We start from the raw sequence: 19,735 nt of genomic DNA, 5'->3' as shown, positions 1-19,735 counted from the left end.
CACTCTGCACCCCTTGCTGTCTTCACATCCCTCACCCAGTTCTTTGCTTTGATATCTGTTGCAATGTGGTCTATCTGATTAACTGTTTTACCATCTGGCGATACCCAAGTTCCTTTATGTATATCCTTCCGTTGGAAATTTGTGCTGCTTATGAATATACCTTTGGATGTTGCAAAGGTTATGAATATGATGTCATTGTCATTGCTGAGTTCATGAAGACTGTCTCTTCCAGTTGTTGACTGGAATGCTTCTCTCTCCCAACTGTAGCATTCATGTCTCCTAATAGGACTTTACAATTATTTGGGATGGCATCTGTGACTACCCCCGTTCCGCATAGAATTCATCCTTAATGTGGAATGTACTTTCTTTTGTAGGTGCATGGCAATTCACAAATGATATTTTATATCTCTCTGTTTTTTAAAAATTATTATTATTATTATTATTATTATTATTATTATTATTATTATTATTATTAAAACTGCTATTCTGTGGCTCACAGCCTCAAACCTAGATACATTTGCAGCCAGAGCCTTACTCACAGAAAATGCCATACCCAGTTTGTGTCCTGTCTCACAGCCTCCATAAAAGATTGTGTACTTCTCAATATCTGCCATTTTAATAGCCAGGTTAAACTGGAGAAGAAAAGAACTGGTGGAACCAAAAACCAGGTGTTTCAGTAGTAAATGCCATCCCTATGATGGGGTCAAACAAATGACTATATATCCGGAAGTATTGAATTAGTGATAGTGAAAATTTACCAATGTTAATTGGGTACATGTGCAAATGTTCATACAAAATTTCATCAAAATCTGTGACGGATGTGCGGGAACATCTAAACCACTCAGCATGGAATGACTATTATTATTATTATTATTATTATTATTATTGGATAGGCCAACAATGGATCACATGCCAATTTTAATTCATTATCATTGTTCTCTTCTCTTCTTTTCTTCCAGTATTCTTTCACATGTTAACTGTGTTTTCTCTTCCTTTCTTCTGACCACTTCAGACCAGTTTCTTCACTCTCCTACCTTTTAATCCTTTCACACTCAATACTTTTTCCCTAAACACTTCTTCAGTTGTTTCATATTAGTTTTTGTTTTTCAAACCCCTTTTTTACTTTGTGGAAATATTGTGTTGTTGACTACTTGTCCCGCAAATATTTGTAGATCTTTTAGGTTATCAACACTCCTGCATTTAATATTAATGTCCAGAAAATACCAGTCATCTTTTTCTTATTACTACGTATATGTTCTCTCAGTTTCGATCAATTTCATCAATACTACACAATTTCCATATGTCCATAGTTTTTTGTGAACCTAATGTTTTTTGAATGATTCGCCTTTCTAATATTTCTACGTGATTGAAATGATAGTTTAATGCTTTATGGTCACTTGCATATAGACCGTGAAACAAGAGACCAGGCTACTGGCAGTACTGATGTTGCCAGCTTTCAACTGTGATGTACAAAAAGCTGCTAGCAGTACTGAAGCCATGTGACAAAAAAACAATAGCCAACACCACCATAGTATTTTTAGCTGATTCCAAAATCACGTTACGTGATCAGTCGAGGTAAATGTGCTAAGCAGCCACACAGTGGCCACTTTATCTGTTGGGGCTGCTCTTTTACTGTATGGACTGTAGGTATCTAACAGAAATGACTCGGATAATAATTTTTTATGCAGCCAGTCAACTGACATTCAGACATAAACTGGAGAGCCACATGTAAGGTGTAGCAGCAAAATGTCCCTGAGTAAGAGTACACTGAAATCCCAGTAGTGTTCTGGCTTGGTGGTTGCCTTGCTTTTGTTAGCAGTTTATGTCACCCTTGTCTGTGATGAAAGTAAATATAAAAACTGACAGAATATTGAATGAAATGAGTGTTGCAGCTTTCTTTGAATTTAATTGGTACTGAGTTCATAATTTGTTGTTAGACTGTAAGATGTATTCAGGAAGAGAGCAGAAACAGACTATGCAATTTATTGTTTTGTGGGTGTCGCACTTGCAGTTGTGAAAGATTATTCAAGGATAGAAGATATATTCCTTGATTTTACAACATAATTTGATTATGTAGCCTATGCTGTAAATTTGCATTATATGGATCATTCAAGAATTGGGGAAACACCTCCACAATGGTTCATTGCATATCCAGCAAATAAGGAGGAAGAATATTTCTTTCAATGTCATCAAACAGGGATCAGATTTGAATCTGACTGGCAAGCTGTAAAAAGAAAAAAGTGGAGGGGCCGGGTCCACTGCTTTTCATAATATATATCAGTCATCTACCACTAAACATAATGGAGTATTACAAAAATTTTCTTCTTAAAAGATGTAGAATGTGACATTACTAATTTGGCAAACAGATTCATCGTTAAGTTCACCTCATCACTTATAGAGAAGAGATTGTTACTTAAAAGCAACAAAACACTGCTTTTGCAGTTTCTGATGTAGAATTCTTGTAAAAATGAAATGTTACCACAGTGATCAAATGATCAGTAAAGTCAAACATTAAAAATCGTAGGATAGAAGACAGGTTAAAAGCCTTTCTTGTATGTAATGCATTCAGGAACTTGTGCAGAAACTCAGTACTGCAATCTTTCACTGTAAGAATAGCCTCCATTGTCACTGAGAACGAAACACAAAAGCTTATTTACTTTGCTTACTTCTGCTCCATTTTCTCTGATGGTATTATAGTTTGTGTAACTTTTTGTGTTCATAAAAATATACTTATATTAGAAAACGGTGGTCAGGAAAATTTATGGTGTCTGTTCCCAAACTTCATTTAAACCATTATTTGAGTGTTCTGGTATTCTAACTTTGTAAGTATACTGTCTTGTAAGATTTTGGGTTAATAATAGTCACATTCAAAAGGAATTAAAACATTCACTCAACAGAAAAACTATTTGCATTTTTGAAAATGCTCCTTAATGATTGAGTAGAGAGGTGTGCAAAACTCAAAGTTGAGGGATAAACCTCAGATTTTAAAATCAACGTTGACAGGCTTTTATGTGGCACAGTCCTTTTGTTTTCATCTGTGTTCCGCACAGTGTAATGTGCCATTCATTTTTATGCACTATCTGACCAAAAAGCATCTGGACAGCCCTGTGTATTGCGAAATTGAGCACTAGATGTCATGAGACGCAGACCCGCCAGTATAAAAGGTGGTGGGGTGAGTATTGTGTTGTCAGTAGAGAAGCAGTAACAGCAGACTAGGCTGAGAGAACCTCAAGTAATTACAGGTAGATGCTGCTTTGTGCATGAAGTCCACAACCAGGGCTGAAGGAGGGATTCCCCCTGGCTACTAAAGAGGCCTAGGTTATGTTTTTAATTGAAAGGGTACGGGAAGAATTACATTTTGATACTACTTTTTACATTGCCGCCTGGATTTTATTAGTGTTTACACCACTGAGTCTAAGCAGGGGGACTTTGTCAGCTTCTCTGTCTTGTTTCCTGAATTCGTCCTTCAGAAAGGGTTCTGGGATCAATTTTTAGTTTACATATGTAGAATTGTTTCCTATCTTGTAAGTACTGGAGCAGATGAGATGGCACCTGCTCAGATTCCCAAAGTGCTCATCATGGTATTGGTCAGATATACCCAGCAGATAGGGTGGGACAAGAAGTCCAGTGCTCTCTCTCTCTCTCTCTCTCTCTCTCTCTCTCTCTCTCTCTCTCTCTCTCTCTCTCATAGCAGGAACAAGAAATAATGTACTGTTGGGTTCCAGGGTCCAGGGATTCGGGGGCAATAAATTTACTGATGCGGCTGCCATGGATGCTTGGTCCCTTCCATCACCTGGTCACTGTTCAGTCCCCCTGCAGTCTGTTACCACATATGTGACTTGGAAGACCATGTGTTGCTGGAAGGCTCAGGGACTGTAAATGAGGAGCAATAAGCTGCAGTCATTGAAACCTTCAGTGTGACATAGCCTACTTACTTCCAACCCTGACAAGAAGAGTGGGACATTGTCCATTGATACATGGCATAATCTTAAGTCATGAGGTGCCACCAGTGTCTCAGACGTGAAACACAGCTGTCAAAATGACATATTGTAATTGAGTGTGTTTTATATGACAACCTGAGGGTAGATGTGGGTCTTTCACAGGACGTGCTCTTTAACTGATACTGAAGCAAGTGCGGTTTGTGTTTTAAGGTTTGATGTGATGTCAGGGGAGGGGGGGGAGGGGGGGGAGGGGGGGGGGAGGGAGGGGAGGGGGGGAGGGGGGAGGAGCTGACATTATACGAGGTACAGAAAGCTTACTAAAACCCAAAATTGATACTGGTGAGATATTTGGGGTAAATCTAAGCATACAATGAAAGTATATATTAATGGAAAATGGAAGTAGTGTTTTTGTTGGAGTAGACAGAATCTCAAATCTACAAAGATAGATATTGAAGCTGCATTTAAGATTATATTGAGCAAGATTCAGGATCAAAGGAGGACATAACCTTATAACTGGGTCTTTCACCTCAGACACTACCAAAAACATTAGACAAAAATGCCATCATTGGAGGACACTTTACTCATCAAACTATTGACTGGTATAATTACAGATGCATGACAATACATCTTGCAAAATGCCTTCTCTGAAAATTAACAGTAAAAAGTAGTTCAGAAGCCTACTCATGATGATATTGTATCAAATCTAATAGCAACAGAGAGACCTGATCTCTTTGACACTGTCCACATTGAAAATGGCATTGGCAACAATGGTACCAAAGTACAAAGAGCAACTAAAAGAAGTGGTAAGATTTGTATGTTCAGCAAAGTAGATAAAGGGGCAGTAGTTTTGTATTTAGTGAGGAACTAGAAATATTTAGCTCTAGGTCGGAGCATGAAGAGAAAATGTGCCTAAAGTTTAGAGGAATAGTGGGCTAAACGTTGGATATTTATGTACCTGGTATAAGAATTTGTAATGAGAGGGACCCTTTATGATATAAAGTCTCTGCAACGAAACTTCTAAACAACTACTTCTGACCAATATATTACATTCTGTTGGACCTGCAGCGTAGCATACATCATTAGAAGACAATGATAATGAAAGCTCCAAGACTAGCTGCAATTAGGTAATATACAGGGTGCAATTATTGAACTATATGAAATAAAATTGTCCTAACTTCTGAACGGTTTGTGTCAGGATGTTCAAACTGCATGGTTGGCCGGGTGTGATGGGAATTAGTAAGTATGTGCATGGTTTGGTTTAGCAATCAAGTCCACTTTCATTTGGATGGGTTTGTCAATAAGCAAAATTGGCGCATATGGGGGACTGAGAATCCACATTTCACAATCCAGTTTTTCTTTGATTTCCTCATTGTGGACACCCTCATGCCATTGTTCCCATCTACTATAGATGAGCAATCATCCTAGCTACTTTCATATTCATAACCTCAACCTTATTGATAAAGTAACCTGAATCCACACAGCTTTTGCTCCCATACAACAAAGTTGGTCAAATGATTGAATGGTGCACAGATAACTTGAGTCTTGGTACTGACTTCCTCGTTGCAGAAGAGAGTAGATCGTAGCTGAGCACTCACTGCATTAGCTTTGCTACACCTCGCTTCCAGTTCGTTGACTATGTTGCCATCCTGTGAGAATATGCATCCTAAGTACTTGAAACTGTCCACGTGTTCTAACTTTGTTCCTCCTATTTGGCACTCAATCCGTTTATATCTCTTTCCCACTGACATTATTTTTGTTTTGGAGATGCTAATCTTCATACCATAGTCTTTACATTTCTGATCTAGCTCTGAAATACTACTTTGCAAACTTTCAGTCGAATCTGCCATCACAACTAAGTCATCTGCATATGCGAGACTGCTTATTTTGTGTTCACATATCTTAATCTCACACAGCCAGTCTATTGTTTTCAACATATTATCCATAAATAATATGAACAACAGTGGAGACAGGTTGCAGCCTTGTCTTGCCCTGAAACTACTCTGAACCATGAACTCAATTTACGGTCAACTCTAACTGCTGCCTGCCTATCTATGTAAAGATCTTTAGTTGCTTGCAAAAGTTTGCCTCCTATTCCATAATCTCATAGAACAGACAATATCTTCCTCCTAGGAAGCCGGTCATATGCCTTTTCTAGATCTATAAAGCATAGATATAATTCCCTGTTCCACTCAAGAAAATATCCACACACATTCTAAATGAACACACAAACTTAAACACACATACTATCTTAAAAACATTATTGACATAATAAATATGAAACGAGATTGTTATATGGAAAACAAATCATACAGAGGCTATAGACAAAATTCAAAGGAAAATAAAAACAACAAAATGTAACATAATATCTGTAATAAAGAACTGTCAAAATATTGATCTGTCAACATATCTACCAAAGATATTTTTAATTACAAAAAATATGCTCATTACAACTTGACAGAAAAAAATTACTGTAGATGGAATATGATTGTCACTTCCAACTAGACATAACTTCTAATACAAATGAAAACATAAAACAGTCACAATTTATGTATAGCTAGTCTTATCACTTGATAATGGCAATTAAGCTAAAACAGGTCTGTCATATAAAATATGAAACAAATTATCTTATTGCAGCTAGTTTTAGAGCTTTCATTTTCATTTTCATTACTGTGCAATAGTTGTAAAACAAATCTTAGAGCTATATAGATAGAAAAATGCTAAATAAAACTTGATTAAATGTCAGAAGTGAATTTGTGAAACCTTCAGTGACTACTATGATAGAATCTTATTAGAATAGCTCATACAGAACCTAAAAAATTCTGATCATACATAAAGGCTGTCAGTGACACTAATGTTAGCATTTCCAGATATCTGTGGATGACACAGGAACTGAAATTGAGTGTAGCAAAACAAAAGTAGAAATGCTGATCTCTGTTTTCAAATGTTCCTTTACAAAATAAATTCCAAGAGTGCTACTCAATAACAAAATTACAAACATATGGGGTACCAAATGAAATTTGTGGCTGGATAGAGGATTTAGTGTTAGGGAGGACACTGCATGTTATCTTGGATGGAGTCATTAACAGATGTAGAGGTAACTTCTATGGTGTCCCACAGAAATGTGCTGGGGCTTTTGCTGTTCACATTGTGTATTAACCTCCTGTCATTTGCTCGACAATTCCTGACACACTCACTCATGTGGATGGGATGTTTCATCTAAAACATTAGCAGTGAATTTGGACACGTTGAATGGTCTAGTATTTTATTTAAATCTAAATATAGTACACTTCATACACAAATGCAGTGAGGTATACACTAGATGATAAAATATTTTTGGTAACTGTGCATAAATACCTCCTGTTCCTCTTTGATAGCAGGCAACTTGTCATTATCTCTGTGAATGTCTATCAAGAATGCTATCAAACTTCAGATATCTGAAGTGCAACCTGAAACAGTTTTCACTCGTGCATAAGTAGCATGATTAAAGTCCATTGCCCAATGAGTTATCCCACAATTCTACAACATTTCAGACATCCACACACATATTACAAACCGTCTGCCTGCTTAGCTGAGTTGTAATGTGCTTCCCTCCCATGCAGTAGGCCCGGGTTCGATTCCCGGCCAGGTTGGAAATTTTATCCACCCTTGGACTGGGTGTCGCGTCATCATCATCATCATCATCATCATCTCATCTTCATCGACTCGCAAGTTGCCCAATGTGGCGTCATATGAAATAAGACTTGCAACAGGGCGGCCCGACTTCCCTGGACAGGGCCTCCTGGCCAATGCCTTACGATCATTTCATTTCATATTACAAACCAATGAAAGCTCTGATCTCTCATACAGGTACTGAAAATTGCACAAACTGCATCCAGTCCAGTCAGACAAAGTAGAGTGGGTAAATCATGTAACTGACGAGTTCCATGTGTGTGAGCAATGGAGAGTTATGACTTGGCAGACAGTACTAATAGTAACCTCAGACTTTCTGCAGATGATGCAGTTATCTGTAATGAAGTACTGTCAAAAAAAAAAAATGAATATCCAGGATGGAATAATGACAGTATTTTGAAAAGGATAGCTTGCTACTCATCATATAGAGATGATGTTGAGTCAGACAGACAACGAAGACTACTAAACGTGAGCTTTCGGCTAAAAGCTCGCAGGTTTAGCAGTCTTTTTGTTGTGCTTATCTGCAACTCAACATCTCTATGGTGAGTAGCAGTCCATCCATTTCATAATGTTGTCACTATCAGAAAAGAAGGTGCACAAATATTTAGTCATATCTTGACAAGATTTCAAACTAGCACGAAGATTGGAAACTTGCTTTAAATGTTGAGAAATGTTGAATATTGCACTTTATAAGATGCAGAAACAATATCAATGAATCATGAGTGATATCGTTCAAATACCTGGGGGTCACAGTTTATGGGGATATGAAATGGAATGATCACAGAAGCACACTTGTAGGCAATGTATTTGGCAGACTGTAGGAAAGGTAGTTGGCAGGCTTCGATTAGTTGGTAGGATATTGGGAAAATGCAGTTAGTCTATAAAGGAATTGCCCACATTACACCTTTGTGACCCTTTACAGAAAATTGCTGAAGTGTGTGAGACTCATAACAAATTGGACTAACATGGAATACTGAAGAAATACAAAGAAAGGCTGTGCAAATGGACTCAGGTTTGTTTGAACCATGGGGGATGTCAATCAAATACTGAATAACCTGACTTACAGATGCTTGAAGATAAAATACCAAGTATCCCACAATGCGTACTTACAAAGTTTTGAGAACCACCATTAAGTGTGTGTGTGTGTGTGTGTGTGTGTGTGTGTGTGTGTGTGAATATACAACCACCCTCCACCCCCACGTATTGATCCTGTGTTGACTGCAAAGGCAAGATTAGACTACTCACATCATGTGCAGAGGCACTGAATCCATCTTTCTTTCTGCACTCCTTATATGAATAGAACCAACTAACCTTATGTGAATGAAGCAGCAAGAATGTCTAATAACTGGTACAGTGGGAAGTACTGTTTGCCCGGCACTTCACAGGGGTTTGCAGAGTCCAAACATGTGTAAATGTTAGATTCTACAATGAACAGATGTCAATGATGTGGAACAACAGTAAGTTCTGTTCTTCTGGGGAACTTGTTTGAGTGCTGCTCTCTTCTACTTGATCAGTTCTTTTGTTATTGCTACATCCTTGACCAGCACAACTTGGTATGTGCCATCTGCAACACCTTTCCTCAAGTGTGAGATTTTGCTGTCTTCTGTCATATTTGAACCCACTATGTTGCATTGGGCCAGATCATTCTGTTTGTAAAACTGTCATTTCACTGTGACTCTTGGCCCTGTTCTTCAATTTCTCTAGCTGAATTACTGTGGAGTCTCACCAGCTTTTTTTTTCTTTTATTCTTTTCATTGTTCCTGAACCACTGCTGGGCCATGCTGTCCAAGTAAAAGCACATATTACCAAATACGTCATGTCATCACACCTTTGGTGATTGAGGGCTCAGTCAAATCCTTCGTCATTTGGCAGGTTTTGACCTCCCTCTCTCTCTCTCTCTCTCTCTCTCTCTCTCTCTCTCTCTCTCTCTCTCTCTCTCTCTCTCTCTCTCTCTCCTCTCCCCCCCTCTCTCCCCCTCCCCCTCCCCCTACCCCCCCCCCCCGGGAAATACTGATGGATGCTATGCAGCTGACTTACAGCAATCCATTGGTCTCTGAATATATGGGCCCTTGGAATGATGAAGTGCTTGTACTCCCGTTCTTGTCAATGTAGGCAATGGATTTTACTTTGGCTAATTACAGCCATACTTATGTAGATGTTTTGAAGTATCTGGCATCTCTATCAAATAATGTCATGTTGTAATCACAGTTTAGTCCAAATACAAAAGCACGGTCATCAGTGAACTAAAACACTTAGCACTGAAAGCAAGTTTATTGTTGACACTAACACACAGTCAGAATAGTACTGAATTCCTGTGTGGAAAGTGAGGATTTCCTACAAACATAGAATATTTAAGAATATGCAAATGTAAGAAGTTTCAAGGACCTCCCAGAAATGACACATCTAAATAACAAATATTTGCTGGTGGCAAGTTTTGAACTGGTGACCAGCAGCATGCGAGTCAGGGTGCTAACTGCTACTCCACAGGATGTCAATACAAGATTCATTTTCTAAGATGCTGAGCTTATTGCTTTATTCAGTCTTGTATACCTCCCTATTAGTAAATAAATTCTCATAACTTAAATTTTCAATTTCCTGTCTGATGAGTCTGTTTCTCCTAACTTTGTATCTATTTTTACACTGCATCTTAAGAAACCATGTTATTTAATGCTAGTACTTATTTGCATCAGTAATATCTTTTTTTTATTTTTAGAGCAAGTTTATCCATTCCATTAGAGATTTGGTCTGCCTGTAATATTTTTTAAAATTTTATTGTCTACAATAAAGCCTATACTTGCTCTGTTCCTCAGTAAAGAAATGTATATCTAGATTTAAATTTTGTGGCTATTTATATTTGATGGTACCTTTAGTTCTTAAAATTTTGGCAGGTAGCAGTGAAAACCTGTTTCACATTTATTGTGATTCATGCAGCACGGGATTCAAATTTTCTCTGTAGGCTCTAAATTTAACGAATCAACACACATAGGTATAAAAGATCTTTGGTGAACTACCAGAAAGTATAAGATTTAATAATGATGTACCTCCATATCCATTGCTGACACCAATTACCTTAGTTCCTGGGATTTGAATATTCAAATAAATCTTATTACATTCTACAGTGGCATTTCATACTGTTTTTTAACAACATGCCCACAAGTGTAAGATATAGAATAAGACTTGATTCCCCCTTTGGTTCAGATGTCTATCAGTCCCCCCTTAACAGGTCATACATGCAATCCACTCAATAAGCAGCTAGTCAGGTATCAGACTATGTGTGAAATGCAGATTTAACAAAAACAAAAAAAAAAAAAAACAAAAAAAACAAGAAATCCAGGTTAGGGGAATCCCACCGTTTATCAGCTGCAATAAGGTGCCAAACCATGTGCGGATCAGCAACAACACAATCAGTCGCTACTATTAAACAAAAAGTTTAAGGCATAAGGATAATTCTGATTAACAAGTGCAATAGAAAAAGGATTGGAACTGATCTGTGCACTTGACAGCAAACATTCGGGTGGGAGAAAAAGAATGTAGAGAATCTCTGGCAGAAGTTCATACATATTCTAGGCTACATGCCGAATAAATTGATGTCAAGAAGACAGTGAGAGATGGTAACAACTCATCACATTTCAGCAATAATATTAGGAAGTTACTAAAAAAAAAAAAGAGGTGTATAGCCGATTAAAAAAGGGAAGAAGGCTGAACAAAGTGAAAACTAGTGCAAAGACAACTATACAGGAAGCATTCAGTGAATTTGAAAGTAATATCTCACGTTCTGAGTTGTTAAAAACCCTTAAAAAGATTTGTTCTTACACAAATCAGTCACCGGAACGAAAAGATCATCTGTCTGCAGGTAAAGCAGCTAAAATAGCATGGTGCAGGAAAGGCCAGAGAACCTGACGAAGTGTCTGTTAGATTCTGTATTGAATATGTGAAGGAAATGGCACCTCTTCTAGCATTCAGATTACCACAGGTGACTGGGTCAATGAAGTGTGCCACACAAGTGGAGAAGGCTACAGCCATTTCAATCGGTAAGGCCTGTGCACAGAACTACTGCCTTGTCCCACTGATGTCAGTTTGCTACAGAATTATTTTAACATATTGTGACTTTCCTGGAGCCCAAACAACTCCTGTGTACGAATTAACAAGGATTCTGCAAGCACCAATTGTGTGTAATGCAGCTTGCTTTGTTCATTCAGAGAGAGAGAGAGAGAGAGAGAGACTGCATGCACATGCGGTGGGTGTGTTGGGGGGGGGGGGGCTGTGATATTTTCAGGCATTTCTGGGAGATGACAGCCTAGTTTTACTAGTTTTGCTTTGAATTTCATTGTTATAAATCTGTTCAAAATCTTTGTTCCAGGACAGATTGCAGTTTTTTCATGTAAAGGTTAGCAGTAAACTGTTAAGAAGAAATATGGAAATTGCCCCTGAAGAAGGACTGGGGAGTCTCCCTAGTGATGTGGACTCTATTAGCTCCCTACTCCTATTCAACACTTCTGAAAACCCGTAAGTGATACTGAGAGACATGCATCATAATAGACTACATTGTGTTGTCAGTCCAGTTCTCGTATTTTACTATTTAGCAATGGAGTGCTTCGTGTATGGGGAAAAAAAAATATCTTTCTTAGTAAGCTGGTACTACACATTATTCAAGTTTACTTTCACTTTGATGTACTTCGTTCACGTCATACTGATGTTATTTTCAAATAAATATATGATGACATGTAAAAGCAGAATATATAAATCTCCCTGAATGAAATCTCTCTTTGAATGGTGCACAGCCCAGTATCCATCTTCCTGTGAGTTTGAAACTGTCTGGACTGTGCATCATCTGCTGCTGTCATTGTGCCTAGTTTAGTAATTGAAGCTTTACTCAGCTCTGTCTCATGTTTGCTATGTCCGCAGAGGACCTCCTGTAAATGTCACTCTCAAACAAACCTTCAGGTTGTTGCAAAACAGTGTTTCATGTGAACTGATTTCTTAATGGCATTCTTGTTTTTGTGAACTTGTTATTGAGCATGTTTGGGGTCTGCAAAACTTGTAGAAGTTCTGTCAGGGACACACATTTGGGAAGTACTTTGTTATACAGCACTCCAAATTTGGAGCAGAGATGTTAATGGAATACAAATCTATGTCTGTATCTATATCGACATCTACATTCATACATAACCCACAAGCCACCATATGGTGCTTGGTGGAGGGTACGTTGTACCACTACTAGTCTCTCTTCCAGCTCCACTTGGAAATAGAGCAAGGGAAAGAGATTGTCTATATGCCTCTGTTTGAGCCCTAATTCCTCTTATCTTATATTAGTGGTCCATACACGCAATGTACGTTGGTGCAGCTGGATCATTCTGCAGTCAGCTTCAAACCCCAGTTCTCTAATTTTTTTTAATAGCATTCCTTGGAAAGAGCATTGTCTTCCCTCCAGGGATTCCCATTTGAGTTCCTGAAGCATATCTGTAATGCTTGTGTGTTGTTTGAACCCAGTAACAAATCCAGTACCCCACCTCTGAATTCGGTCAATGTCTTCTTTTAATCTGACCTGATGGGGATCCCAAACACATGACCAGTACTCAACAAATGGCTGTACCAGTATTCTATAGGGTGAACTGAAAGAAAGGTACATGCTTTGAGGGGTGGTGGTGGTGGTGGTGGTGGTGGTGGTGGTGGTGGTGGTGGTGGTACAATACAGAATGGGACAAATGCAGGTGATAGTGAATGAAACATTGTGCTCTAATATTTTGTTTAATTGTGTGTGTTTCCTCATAAAAGGTGTTCAAAAAGTCCACAGTCAACTGCAATGCATTTTGCATCTCTTGTAGACAGCTGCTGTGATGCTAATCTGAGCTCACTTGTATGGTTCTTTAACAGAGAACATGCATGTAACATATGAGCAAGAAATTCCTCCTTTGTGTCTACTCTGCACTTGTGGACTCCACTCTTAAGCCAACCCCACAAATGGTAATCCAACGGAGTAAGATTGGATGATCTCGGTGGCCAAGGAATAAATCCGCAATGACCACTCCAGTGCTTGCAGGACTTGTCGCCCAACCCTGTACAAGTGAAGTGTGCATTGAAATGTTCAGTAAAGACAACACTAGGTAGCCTATGTCGCTTTGGTTGTATTCTCATGAGAGTGCTGATGAAGGAGGACATGAGACTGACACCAGTGATTTTCGAACAACTGTATGTCGTATTTGGTTAAGCCCATGATATTCAAACTCGCCCTGGGAGCTCCTTTACAGATGAAGCACACATTCCCAAAATTCTCCCAATAAACCGAAGTTGACCATTAACCTTAACCACAACAATGCTTACTTGTTTGTTCTATATCATATTGCTTTGCAACATTGCACCTAGATATTTAAGGGACCTGACTGTGTCAAGGAACACACTACTAATGCTGTTTTCAAATGTTACGAATTTGTTTTTCCTACTTATCTGCATTAATTTAAATTTTTCTACATTTAGAGCCAGCTACCATTCATCACACATACTAGAAATTTTGTCTAAGTCACCTTGTATCCTGTACATGTGCAGATGAAGTGACAAATGAAATTTATACACAGACTGGGATTCAAACTCGGGTCTCTTGCTACCTATTTTATGACATGCGTGTTAACTTTGCTTTACTGAATTTTACACATTTACTCTGACCAGTTTTGGTTTTTCAGCCATCATCCAGGGACTGTACGAAATAAACAGAAATGAACAATATATGTTACTGACAAAAAAATACACAATCCATATTCGTTAAGTACTAACATCTTACAAAGCAAATAATAATACAACTTTTACATTTCATATATCATGCTACAGATTAATGCCATACTCCAGGGCATATTATGATACACATCAAAAGTTACCATTGAACTACTGTGACTAACTCAGCTCAGGTACAGAGACTGAGCATCAAAGATACCTGTAGAACCACAGTAAATGGATGACACCACACCAAAGAGTGTATCCATTGAAGATGTTGCAATCCAAGAAACAAACATGATTTACAATCGATCATTATGAAAATAGCTAATATATAACATTTTTTTAATAGTACAATATATTCACATCTGCATGTTACCAGGATATCAAAGTAACATCAGTAATGTCAGACTAATACAAGTACCTAATAGCCTAGGAATTACCTCATATACATGTGGAATACTTCATTGTATTGAGTATGGTGCAATGTCTAAAAACAATGAACAGAGAAATCTTTGAAAATCATGTGAGTAGAATTGTTGCCAAGCAATAAAAACTATAAAAAATCACATACCATATAAACTCCAGATACACTATGTGGTCAAAAGTATCCTGACACCTGGCTGAAAATGACTTAAAAGTTCGTGGCACCCTCCATCGGTAATGCTGGAATTCCATATGGTGTTGGCACACCCTTAGCCTTGATGACAGCTTCCACTCTCGCAGGCAATCGTTCAATCAGGTGCTGGAAGGATTCTTGGGGAATGGCTGCCCATTCTTCACGGAGTGCTGCACTGAGGAGAGGTATCAATGTCAGTCGGTGAAGCCTTGCACGAAGTCGGAGTTCCAAAACAAGATCACACCATAACACCACCAACTCCAAATTTTGCTGTTGGCACTACACATGCTGGCAGATGATATTCACCGGGGATTCGCCATACCCACACCTTGCCATCGAATTGACACATTGTGTACCATGATTCGTCACTCCACAAAACGTTATTCCACTGTTCAGTCATCCAATGTTTATGCTCCTTACTACAAGCAAGGCATCATTTGGACTTCACCAGCGTGATGTGTGGCTTATGAGCAGCCACTCAACCATGAAATCAAAATTTTCTCACCTGCCGCCTAACTGTCATAGTATAGTACTTGCAGTGGTCCTGATGCTGTGTGGTACTTGCAGTGGATCCTGATGCTGTTTGGAATTCCTGTGTGATGGTCTGGATAGATGTTTGCCTATTACACATTACAATCCTCTTCAAGTGTTGGCGATCTCTGTCAGTCAACACATGAGGTCGGCCTGTACGCATTTGTGGTGTACGTGTCCCTTCACATTTCCACTTCACTTTCACATCGGAAACAGTGGACCTAGGGATGTTTAGATTGTGGAAATCACGTGTACAGATGTAATTCTGCTCTCTCATGATGTCTAATGACTACTGAGGTCACTCATATGGAGTACCTGGCAGTAGGTGGCAGCATACTGCACCGAATATGAAAAACGTATGTTTTTGGAGGTGTCTGGGTACTTTTGATCATATAGTGTATGTGTATTTTTGAGTATTTACATCATAATTGAAGTGTCATAGAAACAAGAAGTATAGTTTATTAAATGGTAAACAGGGAATGTCTGGTTAAATTGCTAGTACGAAAAAGTTTCCAAATATTTTCGAATATGAAAGCCATCCATTCACAAATATACTAACAACTTTATAATTACATCACTGTTCTAATATGTACAACATCTAAACTCCATCTTCTTATAAGAGAGTAGGTAATATGATGTAAATATCTAAGAGGAAAACATTGAATAATATCAAGTACCTAGACACATTTCTGGGAGTGACCATCATATAGGATAGTCTGTCCATGGGTAATGTAAGTGTAGAACACCAGGGAAAAAAACAATAGTTTCATCGCATTACCAGAAATTATATGAGAAACTGAATACCATTTTTATGGGAACATCGTAACAGGTCCTTGACAAAGTGTAGTCGACCACAAATGATGAATGCATCATGCAACAATGCCTAAGGCGTACGTTTGACACTAAGCAAACTGTATTACACAGAGTAAATGTGTGTTGCTGTCTTTACGTAAGCTGGTCCCCCACGGCAAGGTCATATCACGTCGGATGGGAAAAATCGTTTTTTTAATTGTCCTGAGGCAAAAACAGCATAAAAAGCATCAATCAAAATCAAATAGAATTATTAATGTACGTGTGACTGGTAAACATCTTCAATATGCTGTTCACCATTTTCTGCAACAAGTTGAAATCAAGAAACAGTATGTTCGATAAGTGATCGAATTGTTTCCGGGGTCGCGTTCAGAATGTGTTGTGCAGTGTGTGCCTTCAATGCAGCTAAGTTTGCAATTATAACACTGAACACAAAATCTTTCAGATAGCTTCACAGCCAGAAGTCACACAGATTAAGATCAGGTGATAGAGACGGCCAGGCTGTAGGGAAATGGCAGCTGATAATTCTAGCATTTCCGAAATGGCACTTCAGCATCTTCTTAACTGTATTTGCAATGTGCAGAGGTGTGCCATCTTGCATAAAAATGATCCCAGCCACACATCCAATCTGTTGGAGAGCGCCAAAGACACTTGTAGCACTTAAAAGTTACGGTACAGGTAACAGAACCGGAAGCACCTGTCTCTTCTGGTCTGTTGGCTGCAAAGCATGTTCTGTAAGAGCTGATCTGTAAATCTCTCCTCTTTTGCAATTGCCCTTGTGCTCTTCTAGTTGTTTTTTGATAATTCAAAATGCTCAAAAAACAACTAGACTGAGCACAGACTTTCTTTGAGTGACTCTAAAACTGTCATGGTGGAACTGGGTGGCCAGTAAAAATTCCAACAATTAACTTGACAGTGGCAAGATGGCCGCAGGATCGGCTGTATGTTGTTAGCCACACCTGACACCCACTGTACAGTGCTGCTTATGGTGACTCAATGGAAAGCAACATAAGTCAGTGGTGCAGATTAATGTGGAGAAGCCGTGCATTGCAGCGTGTTTGACATCAAATGGGCTAACAGATTTAGTCAGGATGGCTACCTAGAAAGTAATGGTTATGATTCACACAGCTAATTTAAATGATATTGCTGAAGGGAAAACTGCAACAAGTAGGGAAGCAGTAAATTTACAACAATGGTATGAAGAACTGATGACATTTATTGAAAATGAATTTTCTGGACAGAAGATGACACAGGCAAGTGCAAGTGATTGGAAAGTCGAACTGCAGGATAAAATGTTGCAATGGGCAGTAGAGCAGGTTTTATTAGATGGCAGCTTGGAACAACTACAAAAAGTAAAGACAGTTATAGAAAAAATTCACAGAAACGGTTAAAAACATAAGCAATTGCGGTGCTAACAATGCCACCTCGTAGAGGCATAACCAAAACAGCTCCTGGAGCTAAAATTGTGGCAATGCTAACAATGCAACAAAAGTAATTACCTTAATAAACTCCATCAAAGAGAAAATTTGTATAAGGAAGATCAAGCAAACCAATATTATAGTCGTGATGGAAACTGCTACACGAAGTGACACAGAAAAGATAATGAAGAACACAAAGGTGCAAGAGACACTGATTTGTGAACAGTCTAAGACAAAAAGAGATCTTTAATAGTACTGTGCGACATCTCAGAGGAGACAGATGTGGACACTAACGGACACAATATACATGCCAAACCTTGAAGATGAACTGACTAAAGAAAGCTTCGAAAGCAGCTGTATAGTATGATTCAGGACAAGACCAACGTGAAGAAAAGTGGTCCATCAAGTTTTTGAAGTGAGCCCTCGGGTTAGAACAGCCCCCATGAAGCAACAAAAAGTATATCTTGGGTTTTGTTCAGTTTCAGTGAAAGACTATCTAGTAGTGAGGTGGTGCGTTCACAGCCAAAACCTTGGTTATTTAGCAAAATATTGTGATGACAAGTAATAATCTGTGGACATTGTGGGAAAGAAGGCTATATCAGAAAAGATTACAGTAAAATCAAACAAGCGGCAGTGTGTGAGCCATGTAAACATAGGTGTAAAGAATGCACAAGGAACACAGATGGATGTCACTCGTATCAAACCCTCCTAACAAGTCAGATTTTAAAAACAGGTTATGGGTAGACATTTCATAACACTAGACAGCAATGAGGACTCTTATGACACCATCAAGTGCTGTCTATGTAAGAAACATAAATCACCATCAAGGAGGGGGCACACTGAAAAAGCAAGAAATTTCTGGCAAAAAGTGAGCATGAAGTATCATAGAGCATGCAACACAGACAAAAGCAGAGCATCATGCACCTATGAAAAAGCAGGAAAGAAGTTTCTGGTGAAAACTCAGAACTCTGAGGTGTAACAGAGAAGCAAGATCAGAGGCAGATGTATGAGTGACATATATTACCATGCAATTCGGAATTTGTGGCACAAATTGGGCAGTTGAACTTAGAATGCAACAGCACACATCCTGAGGAATACACTGCATTGCCTACAGAAATAAAAGAAGATTCTTCAGTGCAGAATGTGAATCTGCAACAGAAACAGTATGAGACTGAGTCAGTTCATACAGGAAACAAACACCGACTACAAAGAAGTAAACAATAAAACATGACCTAGAACAGATCAGTGACAGATTTATGAAAGCATAGAGAACGTTATGCAGCTCGCTAAACTGGAAGAACTAATGATGCCTACTACAGCGTTAAGACATCTATGAGGTTTGGAACTTAAATAGTGGCAACTATTTATTCGCAATCGATACAAAAGAGTTAAATGTTTGTACCTGTTATTGTCCTCCAAAGTAGTCACCAGCATTGTGTAGAACCCCTTGCCAGCGATGTGGGAGGTGTAGTATACCATTAGCAGAGCCTGTTCTGTTGATGGTGCAGCAAGCTATTGATTTAAATAAGTTTAAATCTGTTTCCATCATTTGATTTTTTCTCGTTTTGCTTTTGCCATTAAAGCCAATGTGGAAACAAAGAAAACCAAAGGAAAAATATGAAGACTAGTTGTATTTTTCAGGTACAAGCGTTATGTCATGCTGGATCCTCTTGGTGCTCTAACAAAGTCTCGGCAAATTTTGGATGAAGACGAGCACCATATGGAAGCTGCTCCACTGTCAATATCTCAGCGGGAGCAGCTAGAGCACGATACAGGAGAGAACTACTTCTATTCACCAGATCTTGGAGAGGTCCCACAAATAGATGTTCCGCTTGATCTTCCTGACTTACCAGGTTAATTTCTTTTTCATTTAAGTATTTGACCATGAGGTGCAGTTTAAAGGATCCAAGACAGAAATGAAGTGTATGGTTTACATACATTGTCTTTGATCCATGACCTGACTCCTGTTCGTCTCTAACATACGTTACAAATAATGTGTAGTATAAAATCAGTGAATCTATCAACATTCCTCTTAAATATAA

General features: G+C 38.6%; 1 protein-coding gene across 1 annotated transcript in view; it reads left to right on the top strand.

The window, feature by feature from the left end:
- The window catches only part of LOC126297730 (WASH complex subunit 1-like), a 69,945-nt gene that overhangs the window by 19,972 nt on the left and 30,238 nt on the right, over positions 1-19,735 (top strand). The window contains exons 4-5 of the mRNA XM_049988871.1: positions 11,971-12,116; positions 19,335-19,546. Coding sequence (XP_049844828.1) covers positions 11,971-12,116; positions 19,335-19,546 — 358 coding nt within the window. The remainder of the gene's footprint in view (positions 1-11,970; positions 12,117-19,334; positions 19,547-19,735) is intronic.

The sequence above is a fragment of the Schistocerca gregaria genome, chromosome X, assembly GCF_023897955.1.
Source record: "Schistocerca gregaria isolate iqSchGreg1 chromosome X, iqSchGreg1.2, whole genome shotgun sequence".
Classification (NCBI taxonomy): Eukaryota; Metazoa; Arthropoda; class Insecta; order Orthoptera; family Acrididae; genus Schistocerca; species Schistocerca gregaria.
Note: the sequence above shows the minus strand (reverse complement) of the source record. Positions and strands in the feature narration are given on the sequence as shown.